The sequence below is a fragment of the Cuculus canorus genome, chromosome 12 (genome assembly GCF_017976375.1).
Source record: "Cuculus canorus isolate bCucCan1 chromosome 12, bCucCan1.pri, whole genome shotgun sequence".
In the NCBI taxonomy this organism is placed as follows: Eukaryota; Metazoa; Chordata; class Aves; order Cuculiformes; family Cuculidae; genus Cuculus; species Cuculus canorus.
The window spans coordinates 15482737-15501545 of record NC_071412.1 but is presented as its reverse complement, the minus strand read 5'-3'; the positions used below and the strand labels follow the sequence as shown (position 1 = coordinate 15501545).

Below are 18809 nucleotides of genomic sequence, written 5' to 3'. Positions count from 1 at the left end.
GGACAGGCTGAGAGAGTTGGGGTTGTTCAGCCTGGAGAAGAGAAGGCTGTGGGGAGACCTTATTGCAGCCTTTCAATACTTCAGGTTGTTGATAAGAAAGATTTTAGCAGTGCCTATAGCAATAGGAAAGGAGGAATGGGTTTCAGCTGAAAGAGGGGAGATTAAGATGAGATCTTAGGAAGAAAAAATTTCCTTTAAGTGTGGGGAGGCCCTGACCCAGGTTGCCCAGAGAAGTCATGGTTACCCCATCCCTGGAGGTATTTAAGGCCAGGTTCTGAGGAACCTTATCTGGTTGAAGGTGTCCCTGCCCATGGCATGGGGTTGGAACTGGATGGGCTTTGAGGTCCATCCCAACCCAAACTGTTCTATGATTCTATGATTCTATGATTCTGCTTTCATGTAGAAAGTTCTTGATACGCAGTATCGAAAGTACATGAAAAAAATGAAGTACATGAAAAAATGAAGTACATGAAAAACGAAGTACATGAAAAAAAACATTTCCTTAGTTACAATGCAATAGTAAAAATAAGGTGTCCAGGTAAAACTTCTAGGCCCCTTTTTGCCTGCCCTGTGCTGGCTGATCATCTCTTCTGGCTTGTTCAAGCGCTGTTAGGAGTTTGTCCAAAACAAAGTGTGTCCTCAAAGGGCATCATAGAGAAGTACCGCAGGTGCTCTCGTTCCAGCTTGGATAAGGGATTTCAGTAGCATTCCTGTCTACCGTAATGCATTTAAATAGAGCTTAAAAGATGGAGAGGGGGATGCTAGCGTAAAAAATTTACATTGCAATTATTGTCTGGTTCCAGATTAGCTGCTGCACCCTGTCTGTGGAATCCCGTCATTCCGACAGGCTGGTACCCAGCTCAGTTATTCTCCTCCAGCCTCCTCCTGTGCTGGGCTCTAAGCTGATGATTCATTTATTAATATGTGGTTATTAGATGACTCCACTGCTGCTATCTGTCTCTGGCAATGGAAGGAGGAAATGAATTCTTAAAACCTCAGGAACAAATAGTCCACACACAGAGATCAATCCTGCTCCCACTGACGTCAGTGGAAACATTTCCACCGGCTTCAATAGGGGCAGAATTAGTCCAATATATCAGATATTAGCTTGAGTTATAACCTCGCAAAAACTCTATTGCTGAAGGGGGAAAGCTGTATCTGTTAAAAATAACATGTGGGAATGGAATGGCTGTCAAAGATGTTTCTAATTCCGGGGGGAAAAGCAACAGCTGGGGCTGGCGGCTGTGAGCAGGGGCAGCCCGTGATGGGGGAGCATCCCAGCCACTGAGACCCTGCTTTTCAAATGAGGATGTAATGAGTTAATGTGCTTTGATTAACTCTTCTACCTCATCCGTATCTCCTCTGAAAAGCTGGGAAGCAGAGGAAGCTGATAGTTGTGGCACAGCCTCTCGAGAGCTCCTTGCTGCCGCAGGACAGTCCCTGACCTTTCTCTCTGCAGGGAATCACCTGCTTTTCAAACAGCTTTTACTGCCTGAAAACAAGAACTTAATATGATTCCAGATTCACCGCTGTGGCCGCACATGGAGCTCGGAAGCAGCTGTGCTGGGTGTTAGCGATGAGTAGGAAGAGAAGCCCCAAAAATCCTCTTCTTACACAGTGCTAGGACAACGCTGCCTGGGCTCACCACCCCTGTCCTGCTGGCACAGGGATAGAAACAGCAATGGAAGGAACGCAACAAAGTGCTGGTGCCCTTCCAACCCTACTTCACCCCATGGGCCATCACTCTGCTGCGAATAACCGGGGGTGAAGCTGGTATCACCCCTCCAGCTGCACCTGAGGTGGTGTCAAACACCTGCGTGCTGCCACATTCATCTGCAGGACCCCCTCATCGTCCTTACGTTCACGGTCCTGCACCCTTTGGCCATTCCCTGTCCTCAGTCCCCAGCTCCACCAGTTTGGGACCAGCTGTGCTGGGGACAGGAGGGACTGGTCACCTCCTCTCCCATTGCAAAATCTTACACCGAAACCCCTCTAGGATGCTTTGGAGCACCTCCCTTGCCCCACCAGGCAGAGGGAACCAAACGGCCCGGAAATCACCACCAGTCCTTCCTTTCCCTAATTAGAAGCCACCAGCTAATGAGATACCATCCAAGCAAAATATTAGGAGTTGCATAATAATTATATCAATGAAATCAACAACAATTTAACAGCAAAGGTTAATTACATTTATTTAAAACTCTGATAGACAAAATGCTGCTCAAACAGTTGGGCAGACTAATTGAAAGCTAATGTTCCTCCTAAATTGAATTTCAAATGAATTTTACATCCATAGTTCATTTTGCTAATTTCATTCCCTGTATCCTGTAATTTGTTGGCAGTGATTGATTACTTAAGTGAATAATATCTATGTACCAGGACCACTTAGTAATAGAATGTGCCAAGTGTGATCATACTGGTAATAAATACAGTTTCTTTAAGGTTTCCTCTCTCTGCCTATGTTTCAGAGGAGCAGGGATGTGATGTTGAAGGGCTTCGGGCAGCCGAAAGCTCCTCTTGCAGTTACTTCTTACCAACAGGCTGCAAGGACCAAATTGTGCTGACACAGCTGCAGTTGCAGCCCTCGAGCAGCACCGATCACAGAATCATGGAATGGTTTGTGTCGGAAGGGACCTTAAAGCCCGTCCAGATCCCACCCTCTGCCATGGGCAGGGACACATCCCACTGGATCAGGCTGCTCAAAGCCCCATCCAACGTGGCCTTGAACACCTCCAGGGATGGAGCAGCCACTGCTCTGGACAACCTGGGCCAGGGCCTCCCCACCCTCAGCGTGAAGAATCTCTTCCCAATGTCTAATCTAGATCTTCCCCCTTCCAATTTAAAGCCATTCCTCCTCATCCTGTCACTCCAGGCCCTTATAAAAAGTCCCTTCCCAGATTTCCTGGAGCCCCTTTCAGCACTGGAAGCTGCTCCGAGTCTCCCTGAAGCCTTCTCTTCTCCAGGCTGAACAACCCATCCCAACTCTCTCAGCTTGTCCCAGTAGCAGAGGTGCTCCAGTACTCCTCTGAACCCACTCCAACAGTTCCATATCCTTCTTATGATGGGGATTCCAGAACTGGACACAGGGCTCCAGGTGAGGTCTCACCAGACTGGAGCAGAGGGGCAGAATCCTCTCCCTCACCCTGCTGGTCCCACAGCTTTTGATGCAGCCCAGGACACAGTTGGCTTTCTGGGCTGTGAGCATTATGTCGGTGGTTCATGTGGAGATTCTTATTCACCAGCACTCCCAAGTCCTTCTCCACAGAACTGCTCTCCATCACATCATCACCCTTCAAATCCTCAATTGCATCCATCAGAGGATGGACATTCCTATATTGAGGGTTGGTCAGAGAATATTCCGCATGGAATATTCCAGACCTCTCCAGCCTGAAAGCCAGGACCAAACGCCATCCCAACACTGTGGACTCACATCCTGACACCAAGCCTTGATGTGCCAAGGCTCCAGCTTCACTCCAAACCCCATCAACCAGAGCACCAGCTTGGGGTACACACAGCAGAGCCCCAACAAGCACTGCTGCCTCTCCTTGGCAACTTGGAAGCATCCACTGCTGCAAGATGAATGCAATTATATCTTAATAAAATTTTAATACAGCAAATTATGCACTTTGCATCCAACCAACAATTAGCTGTTGCTATGCTACAGCCAGAGTGTAATCACAATAATGAAGCCAACCAAGGGAAGGCATTAATCAGGAGATATATCATTATCCAACCTCACCCCCTGCCTCCTCAGCTCCTGATTCAGAGCCTCCTGTTGCTTGAACATGAAAAACAACCCCAAAACCAAAGCAGAATCTGAGTTTAAGGGGCAGCTTCTCTTTGGGGAGGCTTCCCACGCCAGCTGTGGCTTGGTTTGGCCGAGGTGCCAAAGCCTCTGCAGCTCTGTGCCCACCCCAGGGCCGAAACCCCATGAGCAGCAGCAATCTCCCCTTCCCTAACTTCCACATCCTTTAATTTCTTCTTCAGATCCAAAGGAAACACACAAAAGAACAGAGATTCAGGGGGAGGGGGAAGGAGGAGGAGACACAGCATCTGACGGAGCTTCTGCAGATGGAAAGGAGTAGAAATTCATTAATTTTTCATCGGCGTGGCTGCGATGTGAGCAGCTCAGTATTCATCGTGGCAGCAGTGACCTTGATGTTGCCCTCGGAGACCGTTTCCCAACCATCTGCTGAGCATCAGCTCGCCGTCCAACAATGGAAAACACCTCGGAGTGGGCAGGCAGGCACCACCGAAGGCAGCTGAAACCCTGCAGGATGCTTGCATGCTCCGGAGCAGCAATGCAACGTGCCAGGAGGGGACATATATCACAGTGTTCCCCCCTCCTGGCACATTGCAGCAAGCCCTGAAAACACGAGGAGCAACCACATTCCTCCCAACAAACCATATGCATGACTGCAAAAGGCTGGTGGTGTGCGTGCCAGTGGGCAGCTTGCCCGACACAGAGTGGCCACGCCACACATCTCCGTGTCCCCAAACACCAACGCTTTCCTCTGAAGGGAAAATAAAACCCCAAAGGCCACCCAGCTGACAGAGCCTTGTTGCTCTTCGAAAGCACAGCTGCGTGCTTCCCATCAGGAAGAGAGATTGACATCTTGGGAAGAAATTCTTCACACTGAGGGTGGGGAGGCCCTGGCCCACCCAGTGGTGGCTGCCCCATTCCTGGAGATGTTCAAGGCCAGACTGGATGGGGCTTGGAGCAACCTGGTCCGGTGGGAGGTGTCCGTGCCCATGGAAGCGTTTGGAACTGGATGGGCTTTAAGGTCTTTTCTGACCCAAACCATTCTGTGATTCTATAATAGGGTGGCAACCCCGTTTCTTGGGCATTTTGCATGATTTCTCCCCCAAAACTCTTCTGCTTCGGGGTCCCTGGTGCCACGATGCTAAAAAAGAGCTAAATTTGCTTTGGTTTGGGTTTTTTTTTGGAGATGCTGCAAGCAGCAGAACACTACAGCACCCTGTGATTCAGCGGGGATGCAGAGTGAAAGTGATTATCAGCAGACGCATAATGATTCATTCTGTTTCTAATTGCTTCGAAACGAAGGGAGAACGGGGAGTTGTAATTAACTCTTCTTTATGATTGAGATGAGCGTGTTTTCTTCGGCCACATGACACTGTCACGTACAGCCACATTATTTTTCCCTGGCATCTTTGGCAATGTGAAAGCGTAACTGTATAGAGTCAATCTGTGAGCGTAGCTAAAAGATATCCCTAAAACACCATAAGTCCATGCACAGGAAGGGTATTTCTTTCCCTGCAAGCCTCAGAAGGCTGCAGCTGGCCTGATTTTCCCTTGGATGTGGCGAGTGGGAGCTCACATCATCCCCTGATTGAAGCAGCTTCCTTCATTATGGCACATGGACTGTCGTTGCGATGATGCCAGTGAACAGGCGCCCTGGTCCGTGCCCCAGAGGATCAGCCCATGGGTTGATCCAGGATCTGTTTCAAAGTGTATAGACCTAACGTGGCTTTGGTTTCCCTGGCTTAAGCTTGGAAGGGACACGGAGCTGCAATGGGGAGTACAGAGCCTGCAGAGAGTGAGGTGAAGATGGAGAATACGATGGCAGAGAAATGTGGGGGATGGAGAGAAAAGGGGAGCCCCTGTGCCACATTGACGCTGCCACAGGAGCCCAGTTCAGTGAGCTGCCATACATTCCCATCCTGCCACTCCTCAAGGAAGGAAGGAGCCCACGTTAGCCAGGGTTAAGAAAAATTGGCACTCGACTGGGGGATCTTCACCTCGTGCTGCGCATTCATGGGGTGCTGAGAGCTCGCTGCTGTCTCTCCATCCATCACGTGTCAGCCCTTTATGTAAGCCAGTGGGGATCGTTACCCAGCCCAGCTATCATTGCTGTCTGAAGCAGATTCATCTGTGGAGTTTGTGTCACGGCCCCACATTGAGTGATATCCTTCGGGGCTGGCTCTGCGGGGTGCTGGGAGCACACTGTGCTGGCTGCTCCTCCAGCTCAGCGTTCAACTTTGCTTTCTCCACGGCTGACTTTGCCATCAGATCAGTATCTCCTCCACGTTGATTGTCCCTTTCTATTCTTTCACACCAAAGCAGCAGCGTTCTGCACGGTTGGCCCACAAAAGGTGGTGTATATCCACCTGGGAAGGCAGCTTTGCAAGACCACTTGTTTTGAAGAGTGATGGGTCTTCACAGGCCACCACTGCTCCCAACTCACCGGCCACGCGTGGGGACGTCACTGCACTCCAGGGTCCAGCATTTTGGAAGGGGTCCCATCCCACCAGCCGTCCCAAGGTGGGTGGGCTGTGATTGGACCCCTCGGCACCACCCAGATAATGTCTTTTCCTGGGCAAGAAGAGGCAAACCCCCTTCTGCGGGGTTTGGGGGAGGCCAGACCAGTGCAGCCCCAGCAGGGCCCTGGTTGCCAGGTCTGCAGTGCCCTCCTGTGGGCACCGCTCCATCCCAAAGCCTTGCAAGGTGCTGCAGGACACCCAGCCCACACATCCCAAAGGGCCACGGGACCCCATCTCCTGCATCCCAAAGGGCTCCAGGACCCCATCCCCTCCATGCCAAAGCCTGGCAGGGTGATGCAGGACCCTGTCTTCCCAACCCAAAGAGAACACTCATCCTTTGCCCCTCAAGACCTCTGTGTGGGTGATCCAGGACACCCCGAATGCTTCAAGACCCCATCACCTCCACCCCAAAGCCCTGTGGCCCCTGAGGGTCAGCCCTTTCCTCTCCCTGTCCCTTGTATCCCACCCTCTCCAGCTCTGACTGAGCAGCAGCTGGGAGCCAACACAGGTGGTGCAGCAGGATCCGGCCACCAGAGCTCATCACCCCACAGGAGGGCTGGCAGGGGACAGCAGGGAGGCAGGGGGTGGCAGTTAGAAGTGTTCTTTGAAGAAGCGGAAGCCGAAATGGTCACAGTGTGCTCTGATGACTTTGGCAAGCGCTGGTGAGCCACAGAAGAAGACCTGGACTTTCCCTCGCTTCTCCTCCGCCACCTTCCGAAACACCTAGTGCACAGATGGAAGGAGAAGAGGTGATGGCCAGATCCCTGCCTGCTTTGGCAGCTGCTGCTCAGCACAACTCAGCCTCCCCAAGCTTTTGCAGCACTCACTTTCCCACGGGAAGGAGAGGCTTCTCCAGGTCTGGATATCCCAGTGCATCCCTCACTCCAAAACAGGGCTGTCCCATGGTGTACCCCACAAAACAAAGGTTGAGGGCACAGGGCTTTCTTCCCCTGAGCAGGATTTTGGCAGCAGGGCCAGTCCTCACCTTGCTCCAGTCGGGGCGGCCGGGCTGGGTCCTGGTCCGCAGCCCCGTGATCGAGTCCCTCTGCTCCTTGGCAGCCAGCAGGTCCAGGGCCATCTGCAGCCCGATGGCCTTCATGTCGTTCTTGCCGAGGGCTGACGTCATGTACATGTGCATCTCCAGGAACCGCCCTGGGCATTCAAGGGGAGCCCAGCTGCAGATTGGGGGTCCTGCCCCACACTGTGCTCCCTTCGGTCAGGCTGCGCTCTCCCAGAGGGGGTGCCAAGCATGGGGCTGGGCACCCCTAGGATGGGGGCTCTGCTGGCCAGCCCCTGCCTCCCACTCACCTCCTGGCTCCTCCTCAGCCTGCTCCATTTCCAGCTTGGTTAGCAGGCTGACAAACCACTCAAAGTGCTTCTGGTCCCGGTTTATCCAGATGAAGTCAACCTGAGAAGACACAAGCAGCCTTTGCTTTGGAGCTGGCAGGCAGCACGGGGGACAAATCCAGCCATCCACTGCCCCAGACCTCCCAGATGGGGAAGGGATGCTTCCATCCTGGACCATCCTGCCCCTGTCCCCAGGGCAAACTGTGGTCCTGTGTCTCCCTCTGTCCATTCCTACCTTCCTGAGCATCATCTCCTCGTCCCGCAGGTCCTCACACCATGAGTAGTGGCAGCTGGGGCAGCTCTGCTTTCGCCGGCGGTACCTGCATGGGCAGACACAGCCCTACCTGCCCCACCACCTGCACCCCCAGACCGTGACAGACCTTGACAGAGAGACCCTGAGCACCCGTTCCTCACCAGCTCTGGTGCATGGCCATGGCCACCCTCCTTCCAGCGAGTTTCCTGGAGCAGAAATCTCCAGGGAGGGCTCAACTGAGGGTCTTGGAGTCATGCGTTATGGGTCCCAAAGTTAGAAGCGAGGAGGGCCAACAGAGAGGTGTTGGAGGACAGGTCTACTATGGCATATGTCACGTGCCTCCCAAAGGCTCCAAAGGGCTCATATCAGGGGCTGCAGAGCTCCACTACAGTCTGAGCTGCTGCGACAGCACCAACCTGTACATGATGCTCTGCAAAATGGAAGCGAAGGGAGTGATGCCGATGCCCGCGCCGATGAGCACGGCGTGCTCCGAGGTGAAGATCCTCCGTGTTGGGGTCCCATAGGGACCATCGATGTAGCACTGGGAGAGATGAGAAATGGGGAGAGATACAACATCCTGTGGGTGCTTGAACAACTCTTAAGCTGTGGATAGGAGCAGGGCTAAAGTTTTGGGGGAGCAAAAAAATAAGGGGGGAGGAGTGGGCAGAAGCACAAAGCCCTTCAGCAGTGCAGGGTTTGCATCAGGCCCAGGTGGGACCCCCGTGCACAGGAGCACACGTGTGGGGTGGCTGGGGACACGCAGGGGGACTAGACACATGCGTGGATCTCCCCTGGGGATGCTGAGCACAGCCCTGCTCACCGGAGCCGGGGAAGGATCGAGGCATCCCTCACCTTGATGCTGCAGAATCGATGGGTCTCACCCAGCCCAGCAGAGACCTGAAAGGTGAAGAGAGCAGTGACTATCTCCTCCTCCTCACCCTTAAACAGCTTATTCCCTGCACTAGCATTTTGGGTGTTCTTTTTCCAGCTGGGTTTATCCAGGCTGCACACACACACGCTTCCAGTCGCATCCCTTGGTCAAGTCCAGGGCGCTGCTTGAGCCAGCGCTGGGCACATGCTTCTGGTGGGACATCCCACCACCGTCCCAACACCTGATGATATTATCTGGATCTTAATCGATTTTAGTATTGATTAAAAATGCAATTATCCAAATCCCCACTCAAACTGGGAGGTGAGTAAAAGGTTTCCAAGGACGGCAATGGCCTGTGTGGTGGAGCAGGCGTGAGGAACCTCTGCTCACCAGGGGACAGATAAAAGTGTAAGGGTGACGGGGAGAGAAACTCATTAAAACCAGTACATGTAAATTCGTTATCTGCAAGGGCTGCTCCTCCAGCCCAGACAGAATCAATATCCTGAGAGCTTTTGCGTCAGGGGATAAAAGCTGCTAACGCTGGCTCTCAGCATCCTGGCATTGCCATGATCTATATCCAAGATGTTTCTTTAAAAAGAGCTTTTTAACGAGTTTTGGCCCATTTGGGAAAAAAGTAATGCTTCCCCTGGTTTCTGCAGGCTGGTTCTCCAGCCACTACTGTGTTGATGAAAGCAGAGACCGCTTTCCTACTGCCCTGGGGAGGATGGGGGCTCAGCAGCACTGGGTGAGGGTGGGAGATGCTGCTCACCCCCTCTGCCGGTGAGTCCTCCTCTCTGGGGGCAGCAGCAGTGCTGGTGGCTTTGTATGATGTCAGCTGAACGGCTCCGTCCCCACCGGTGGCCACGGACCCCTCCACTGAGCCAGCTCTGCTGCAGAGACCTCCCTGGAAGCCAAAGACCAAGGCATTGCTGGCTGCGATGCTGATGGGCATCTGATGCCCCATCCACCAGGGCCATACGGCCTTGGCAGAGCGTGGGACACGGAACCCTTCAAGGCTGTAGAAACATCTTGTAGTGGACACACACCATGAGAGATGCATCCAGCCTGGTGCTGCACGGGTGGCAGATAACTGGGGTGACCCCAGGGTGAGCAGAGAGCATCCAGCCTCAACCTGTCTGTACTGCTTTGCTTTTCTGGAGCTGGCCAGGGACAGATTGTCCAGCAGAGCCCTCCACATGTGCCAGACGAGGACATCAGCTTGACAAACCCATGGGCACATTGGGGATCCTCAGCTTGGCAATGATGTCACTTTGCAAACATCTGCCAGCCAGCAGCAGGTTAAAGTCTAACTTCTACGTGTGCCGAACGCCGAGCCCTGCCCGCACCAACCTGCTCCCGGCGCCGGCATCTCTTCTCCCTCAGGCTCCTGCTGAGTGGCTTTGGCTCCAGGCTGGGCAGCTGGGGCTGCTGGAAGTACTCGTACAGCTTGTTGGTCCACTGGCCCAGAGACCTGATGTGCAGCCAGAGGGTCTCTGCGGGATGAAGCAGAGCAGTGGGTGGGCATCCTACGTAAGGAATCACCTCGCAGCCCCAGCACTGCAGGCTGTGAACTGCACAGCTTTGGCCCTGGGGTTGCAGTAGTAGTCATAGAGTAATGGAATTATTAAGGCTGGAAAAGCCCTCTGAGGTCATCCAGTCCAACCACCAGCCCAATCCCACTGTGCCAACTAAACCATGTCCTGAAACACCATGTCTAGACGTGTTTTGACCACCTCCAGGGATGGAAACTCCACCACTGCCCTGGGCAGACTCTGCCAGTGCTTCACCACTCTTTCCATAAAGAAATTTCTCCTACTATCCAATCTAAACCTCCCACGGCGTGACTTGAGGCCATTTTTTCTCATGCTATCCCTTGTCATTTGGTTGAAGAGACCAGCACCCACCTCACTACAGGCTCCTTTCAGGTCATTGTAGAGAGCAACAACATCTCCCCTCAGGCGTCTCTAATCCCCACTGATGTCCTTGTCAGCCCACGGCTTGCAGCAGTGGGACTACTTTGCTCTAATAGCTGCATGAAGCCTAAATCCCAAACCCTGGGCATCTGTGGAGCCACGCAGGGCATTCAGATGTCGTTTGGTTCCCACACCTTGCTTGACATAACCCAAGCACGTGTTTTTATACAGCACTTATGGACAGGCAGAGATGGAGATGGGTGAGTTGAGGCATGCATGAACACATGCTGCCCTGCTCCACAGGCATGGACTCCTCTTTGCATGGTCCTCAGAGGGGATCCAACCACCTTGACAGGGCTTGCGCAATGCAAAATGACATCCCAGCAATGCAAAATATCATCCTGGTGATGCAATGAGCAGAAGATCAGTGATCACCTTGCTGCTCGGGAGCGCTGCTGATGGTGAAGGGATGCCACTCGTACGTGGCTATGGCCGGGATGTTCAGGTAGACGTAGTCTCCAGGCTTGTAGTGGAAAAACTGCGGTCTCTCAATCACCAGGTGAGTCACCTGGAGGAAAAGGAGACCAGAAAAGCTGGGAGCAGCCAGCGGGCACGTCCTGCTGGGGTCTCTGCTGGGCTGGGTTCCCTGCAGCCCACGGGCGCAAAGGTTTGTGCCTCTCATTTTAAACAGCAGCCAGCGTGAGACAGACGTACAGCTTCGACCTGAGAGAAGGGTTTGTTCTCCTATTCACTGCCACCCTCATTGACAAACAAAAATCTCAGTTAAGGCTGGCCTCGAACAACAATGTTTTTGAAGAAACTAAGGGTCAAAGCGGTTTTCATTTTGTCTCCAGCTGCTCTATGGGTTTCGATTCTTTTTACTTGAAAAACAGGCAAAAATTCTAAATGAATAAAATAATGAAGAAACTGCTTTCAGCTCCTGCTGCAAACATTCACCAGTGTCACCGATATCAGCTGTTCATGGCAGCCTGTGTCTCCCACACGTGGCTGCTCCATCCCCCTCCCAGCTCGCCATGCAAAGACATCAGAGCTATCACCCCCTTCCACGTCCCACCGTCCCTCCTTCTCCCCTGCAGCAGATAACCAGCATGGTCTCTTCCAAAGGGCTTTTCCCCATAGGTTGGGCAAATATTAAAGCGAGCCACAGCACCTTTATTCCCACTCTCTGAAGAGAAGGGGACCAGGAGGGACAGGAGGAAGTGGTGGGAAGAGATGCAGAGACCCCCACAGGTGCAGACCTTGGAGGGGAGCAGGTTGACCTCCACGATGCGCAGACCCCCAGCACGCCGCCAAGCCAAGCTAAGCACCTTCTCCAGCACAAAGAGGCAGCCAGGAACCACAAACCACTTCCAGAAGTGGGGGCCGTGGAGGATGAGGAGGGTCCAGATGGAGATGTAGGAGAGGTGGGTCCAGTAGAAGAGCTGTGGGCAGGGAGCAGGGGGAGCTGAGAGTGAACCAAATCTGGCGGAGCCCAATGGTGGAATCATAGAGTGACCTGAGTTGGAAGGGACCCGCAAGGACCATTGAGTCCAACTCCTGTTTCTGCACAGGACAACCCTAACATTCACACCGTGGGTCTGATGGCATTGTTGGTGCTTTGTGGTGAGGCCGTACCAGGGAATCCCAGTGGGCAAAGATGCCCAAATGATGAATGGAAGCATGGAAACACCAAACCTGCAAATCTGAGGAGTGTGGGGGAGACCAAAGGAGGTGTTGGGGGCATCACACCGGCTCAAGAGCTCTCCCGCAACCCATAGGGCAGCACTCAGATGAACACCCACCCACCAAACCCTCTCCCTGGTCCCCTTGCTCCTCCAAGTAGAGCAGCTCGGGCATCATTGTGGTTTTCAAGTAGCACAGAGCTGCGGCAGAGTCATAGAATGGTTTGGGTTGGAAAAGACCTTAAAGCCCATCCAGCTCCAACCTCCTGCCACGGACAGGGACACCTCCCACTGGATCAGGTTGTTTGAAGCCTCATTCACATTGAACACTTCCAGGGATGGGGCAGCCAAGGATTCCCTGGCCAACCTGTGCCAGGGCCTCCCCACCCTCAGCGTGAAGAATTTCTTCCTAATGTCTAATCTAAATCTTCCCCCCTTCCAATATAAAACCATTAAAAACTGCTGGGACCCACCTCGAAGTGGCCGCTCCGTCGGACGCAGGGGCTGGAGAAGGCGAGCATGGCAACCAGCAGCCCTTGGAGCACCAACCCCGTCTGCGAGGCCGTGCCTCCCAGGCCCCCCACGCCGGGCTGTGCCGACAGCAGGTACTCAGCGAGGGCAGGGTGCCCGTCCCGCTGTGCCAGCCTGCCTGGGCACAGCACCGTCAGAAGGGGCACCCACAGCACCCACCCACTTTCTGCTCCACTCACCAAAATGTTGCCAGTTCTGCGGTTTTAGCCAAGAAACACCCAAGCGCTTCGCTCAGGGGTTTTGAAAACGCAACACTCAGCCATGGGGGGAATTTTGCAGAGGTGGGGAGTGCAGGTATTCGCCCTGCCCTGCTGTGAGTGCCCCGAGCAGGGGGTGCAGCCTGGCACCCCACCATGGGGTGCAGACCCCACTCAGGGGCTGCAGGGGGGACTGCAGGAGCCCTTGGTTGTCCGGCTGGGAAGCCACTAGAGGGGGATAACAGACAGTACACAGACTGTGCGGCACCAAACACACCCTCCGCTGCTTGCGCTCTGCCTGCAGCCTCACACTCCGCTGGGCGTGTGCATGCCCTCTCCAAGCCTTATATTCCTCTCTCTGGGACATGTGCACCCCCTGGGATGCATGCATTCCCTTCCTGTGACATCTGCATCCCCCCAGGACATGTCCATCCCCTCCCTGGGACATCTGGATACCTGCATCCCCCATGGAGCTCGGTGTACACGCTTCATCCATGCGATGTGGGTGATGCCCCTGGCACCAAGGGGCATTTAAGCAGCAAGACTGGAAGGTGGGAACCCACCACAGGGTTGATGGGGTGCGTTAAAGTAGGTGCTGCCAGAGATAAACCCGCGGCAACCAAAGGGCCTCCGCTGCCCAGGAGCTGCTACTTACTGAAGTTGGCGATGTGGGCACCCGTGTGAACAGCTGCCAGCGCCAACACCACGTACCCCACGAGCTGGTGGAAAATAATGTGCTGGTCCAGTGGCAAAACCTTGGCAATGGGGGTAGCTCGCAGCCAGGTCAGGCATCTCCGCAGCATCAGCACCTTGGGAGAGGGGCAATCGGATCTGCTCGGGGGCTCAGCCATGGGTTGGTCCCTTGGGGCTGCAGAGCCAGCTCCCCATTAACATGGACTGTCAGCATGGAGACCACCCATAGCACCCCTCTGCAGGGTGCACCCCATAAGTACCTTTGTCCCAGAGAGCTCACAACCTCCCCAACCCATTATATATATCATTATCAGCCTGATTCCACAACTGCTAAAGTCTACAGGTGCCGCCACTGCCCTCAAAAGAGCCCCTGGCACAGATTCTGGTGTAAATACATCTGTAAATAGCCCAGGGAATCATCGTCCCACAAGCTCAGCATCCCTCCTGCAGCCCAGGACCCAGCACTCACTGCGAGGAAGGCACAGTTGAAGTTCAGGCATTGCCCGCAGCCCCGGGCCACCACAACCCAGCCGCCGAGGCCGGCGTGCCGCAGCGCAGCCAGGGCAAAAAGCAGGAGGTTGAGGCCAGTGTAGCCCCCCAGGAAAGCGAGCTTGCTGCGGTGGTTGTGCCAGTACACCCGGGTCAGGTAGCGTGGCCAGCAGCTCCTCTCCGTGGGTGGTGGGGGCTTCAGCCAGCTCGCTGCACTGGGAGCAAAGGCATTGGATTGCTCCTTGAAAGGGAGAAGCTGGGAAAGTCCTGCGCCCAGGCTGCTACCCATCCCTGCATCCAATCCCTGCACCCAGGATGACACCATCTCTGCACCCACCCCTGCATCCAAGCCCTGCATCCGTGTGGCACCATCCCTGCATCCAGACCCCGCACTCATCCCAACAACACCATCCCTGCATCCAAGACCAGCCCCGAGCTTAGCACCACCCCTGTACCCATCTCTGCATCAGAGCCTTACACCCAGTTGGGCACCATACAGTGCTCGAGTTGTTCCCAGTGCTGGTCAAGCACATCACGCTCTGGACACCCCCCAGGAGTCTTAATGAGAGCATCAATCCCATGATTTTTCCCCCGTGCAGGAAGAAAAAGATGCTCACAAGGGAACCTGCAGCCCCGTGGGGCTACTGGGGGGACCCAGCGATGCAGCTACCTGATGGTCAGGTTCTCCATGACCTCTGGGAAACCTTCCAGCTCTTCCCTGAGCTCTTCAAAGGTGATGGAGCCACTGTGGTCCTTGTCGGCAGCCTCAAAGAGTGCCAGGGTGAGGTCTTCCAGCCGCTCCTCTGGCAGAGCTATCGCGCTCTCCCGCAGGCACCACCGCAGCACCACACGCAGCTCGTCTGGGTCGATGGAGCCACTGCCTGCACAGGGCAAGTGGGCGACGTGGTGGGTCAGAGCAGGGACCCCGATACACTGGAGCACCCTGACAACCCCGTGGTATTACCTTCATCTTGCAGCTTTAATGCAGAAATTGCCTCCCTGCCTTATACACAGACTCTTGGGGAGGAAATCCTGCCCAGGCAGAGCAAGGACCATGCCACCGCTCACTGGTTTAGCCCAGAGAAGAGAAGGCTCTGGGGAGACCTCAGAGCAGCTTCCAGTGCTGAAAGGAGCTCCAGGAAAGCTGTGGAGGGGCTCTTGATAGGGGAGGGCAGGGACAGGATGAGGAGGAACATTTTCAGCTGAAAGAGGGGAGGTTGAGATGAGATCTTAGGAAGAAATATTTTCCTGTGAGGGTGGGGAGGCCCTGGCCCAGGTTGCCCAGAGCAGTGGTGGCTGCCCCATCCCTGGAGGTGTTCAGGGCCAGGTTGGATGGGGCTTGGAGCAGCCTGATCCAGTGGGAGGTGTCCCTGCCCATGGCAGGGGATTGGAACTGGATGGGCTTTAAGGTCCCTTCCAGCCCAAACCATTCTATGCAAAGATTTCAGAAAAAAGGTGGCCCAACGTGCGATTCACCTGCAGCGTTGCTGCTGGCAGAGCTCGGTGCTAGCAAAGTGAAGCAGACCTGTTTGTCTGGCAGCCAGGCATGAGAGCAAACCAGACAGGCAAGAGGCTCGGCTCTCAGTTCCTCAGCCAGCTTTTTCTGCCCAAGCAGGTCAGAGCAGGAAAAGCAGCTCAAGAAGAGCTTTGGTTCTGTTATTCCCACCTTTCCCAGCCGACGGAGGAAGAAGAGAGTGTGCTGGGATCCTCAAATACCAACATGCTTGGATGCCCAGAGGAGAGCCACGCTGCCTCAAAAATTGCAGGTTGGTTCAAAAATACACAAATTAATCGCTTTTTCATCATCTTACCATCCACATCATAAACTTGGAAGAGGAATCTCAGCTTGTCCATCTCATTCCCGTGTACGAGCAGGCTCAGGGCTTTCAGCAGCTCCTCCAAACTTATGGTCCCGCTCCCATCTGAGTCGAACAGTGCGAAGAATCTCTCAGCGAAGAAAGACTGTGAGGGGGGGAACAAACGCTCTCACGCGGCGGTAGGATGCTCTCCACCAGCCCAGTCTTGGTGCTACAAACAAAGCTCTCACTGCTAGCGCTGGGAATCGCTTAGAACAGGCTGAAAGTCACAGGGATGGCCCAAAACCAAGAGAGAAGACTGAAAGCTGCTTTGGGCAGGGGTGTATTGGCATTGTAGCTGGAGGGAGCCACCGGAGGAAGGGAGGGAGCCTTGGGGATGGAGCACTGGGCAGGGCAGCAGGCAGCTGGGAGGGGATATTTGCTGGAAATAGAGTGGGCTGGATGGGGCTTTGAGCACCCTGATCCCGTGGGGGGTGTCCTTGCCCGTGGCTTTAAGGTCCCTTCCAACCCAAACCATTCCATGATTCTATGAATAGCCAAGCGTGTTCAAAGACAGACTGTGAGTATCCAATCGTTTTTGCCAATGCAATGGATATTTAATCTGTTTTCCATCCCTGCTTGCTGCAGAGTACAGCTCGGTTTCTCTCTCCTTCTCTCATGTGACATCCTATAATTCTGGTTTTAAGCTAAATTTTCTCCAAGTATAATCAGAAATCAGTGTGGGGCTGCTGGTGCTCCCAGAGGAAGTGACCCCATGGCCCAGCCCCCTCAGGAGCACTCACCTCCTTCACTTGGAGAGCAGTTTTGAACTCCTCCAAGTCGATTTCTTTGTCCTCCCCTGCGATGTTCCCAAACTGCTTCGTCACCCACTGCAGCCACTCATCATCCTCAGCTGCGCTCATGGTGTGGGAACCTGCAGGAGGGTGCAGTGCAGGGTGGGCAGCAGCTCCCAGTAACCCCTGTGGCCTTTAAAATCTGTTTGGGTTGCGAAGCATTGGAAGAGGCTGCCCAGGGCAGTGGTGGAGTCTCCATCCCTGATGAGGTTCACAAACCGTGTGGACAGGGCTCTTCAGGACACGGTTTAGTAGGCATGGTGGGGTTGGGCTGACGGTTAGACCACATGATCTTAGAGGTCTTTTACAACCTTAATGACTCTACAATTCTCCCCTCTCCATCCCCATCTCCTCCTCCAGATCTCCACATCTTCAGGTCCCCCATGTTTCTCACAGGTCTGTCAGCAAATTGCCAAGAGGGTCCAAAACTGCCGCAGGCTCTCTTTATCTTGGGAAACCAAGAGAAATATCAAGGCAAAGCCACTGCATTCAACAAGCCTTTGTACAATTCTGAACCAGCCTCTGCTCTATTGCTCCAACCCCTTCTGTTCATCCTTCTCCAGTGGTTCCTGAGGGACATAAAATGGGGATCTCAGCAGGCGAACACGGTGTTTCTGGGGAGAAGAGGCAGTGATAGTGCAAGTTTAGCCAATACAGCTGGACACAAGGCACAAACTTCTGCTCACATACAGGGAGGTCACTCTTGAGCCCTCTCCTCATTTTTTTGGTCACTAATAAACACAAGAAGCAATGGAGAAGAACTTAAAATTGTGGCTCATGGTTTTATCATCTCTCCTATCTGACAGTTGCACCAAGCTTCATCCCCAGGTCTGTAGCTGCAGCCTGGGTCTTGCACTGCCGCATGATACTTAAAGTGCAGCTGATCACACTTGTTGTATGTTATTCTTTTAATTTCCATTATTTTCTATTCCCTGCTCCATTGAGCAGCCTAACCTTGGGAAGCGTGCGCCCTGCCAAACCCAATAAAGAGCTCGTATTCACCCGGTGCTTCAATCCTTATTTACTGGCCATCAGGAACACATGGGGAAGTGTCTTTTTCATACTGCAACCTTTATTCCTTTTTGAACAAATCCTACTTGTATGCCACTAAACTGTGACTAAATTGGGGAGGAGGTTGCCATGGGAATGTCAGAACCAGAAACCAGGTAGTAAACTATCGCTGCTTTAGTGCTCCGGCGCTGGCGCTCGAGGCACAGAAATGCGCAGGGGAAGCAGGGAGACATTTTCTACGCTAAGCGGCAGAGTTTCGCTTCATCGCCAGAGCCGATGCAGTTGATCCCAGTTGGGAAACTCCCTTGCTCTACCTGCTTCCTTGTTTAGTAGAAAGTTGGCTGAGCTTTAGACAAAAATCTCCTTCTGGCTCCATAGACACAGCTCAGGGCTCCGATGGAGACGTCACCCAGGGACCAAGGCTGTGCCCAGCCCTGATGCGGGAGCATCCACAGCCTCACATCTCCCACTGTACCATCCCAGTGACGCACATCCCGCATACTGGGCTGCAAAGAACAGGGAGAAAGGTGGAGAAGGCAACAGAGTCTGACAAAATGCATAGGGAAGCCCTTAGGCACTGTCTCGCAGTCAGCACCTCGCCCTCCAAACTCAGTGGCACAATGGGAACTGTCAAGAAACACAAAATACATCACACAAGAAGCATCTCCTTGAGTCCTGACTGAGTCACTCCTCACACAAGGGCGTATTTCCCTCACCACAATAAGGTTTTCATTTGCAATGATGCTCCAACAGTGTTACAGTAAGCAGATTGAATCATAGAATTGTTTGGGTTGGAAGGGACCTCAAAGCCCATCAGTTCCAAACCCCTGCTGTGGGCAGGGACACCTCCCACTGGATCAGGTTGCTCAAAGCCTCATCCAGCCTGGCCTTGA

At 53.7% G+C, this 18809-nt stretch overlaps 1 protein-coding gene across 3 annotated transcripts in view; it reads right to left on the bottom strand.

Annotated features, from left to right (window-relative positions):
- Positions 1-5931: 5931 nt before the first annotated feature.
- The window catches only part of NOX5 (NADPH oxidase 5), a 40467-nt gene continuing 27589 nt past the window's right edge, over positions 5932-18809 (bottom strand). The window contains exons 7-22 of one of the 3 annotated variants that reach the window (XM_054077105.1): positions 16855-18422; positions 16067-16217; positions 14926-15136; positions 14236-14470; positions 13729-13882; positions 12819-12994; positions 11923-12105; positions 11099-11231; positions 10101-10243; positions 9520-9654; positions 8732-8776; positions 8296-8420; positions 7862-7946; positions 7588-7687; positions 7265-7431; positions 5932-7002 (exon numbers count right to left, since the gene is read on the bottom strand). In XM_054077105.1, coding sequence (XP_053933080.1) covers positions 6871-7002; positions 7265-7431; positions 7588-7687; positions 7862-7946; positions 8296-8420; positions 8732-8776; positions 9520-9654; positions 10101-10243; positions 11099-11231; positions 11923-12105; positions 12819-12994; positions 13729-13882; positions 14236-14470; positions 14926-15136; positions 16067-16217; positions 16855-16974 — 2295 coding nt within the window. In that variant the 5' untranslated portion in view covers positions 16975-18422 and the 3' untranslated portion in view covers positions 5932-6870. Of the gene's footprint in view, positions 7003-7264; positions 7432-7587; positions 7688-7861; positions 7947-8295; positions 8421-8731; positions 8777-9519; positions 9655-10100; positions 10244-11098; positions 11232-11922; positions 12180-12818; positions 12995-13728; positions 13883-14235; positions 14471-14925; positions 15137-15219; positions 15323-16066; positions 16218-16854; positions 18423-18809 lie in introns of those variants that run through there. The other 2 variants (XM_054077106.1, XM_054077107.1) reach the window with 2 other exon arrangements.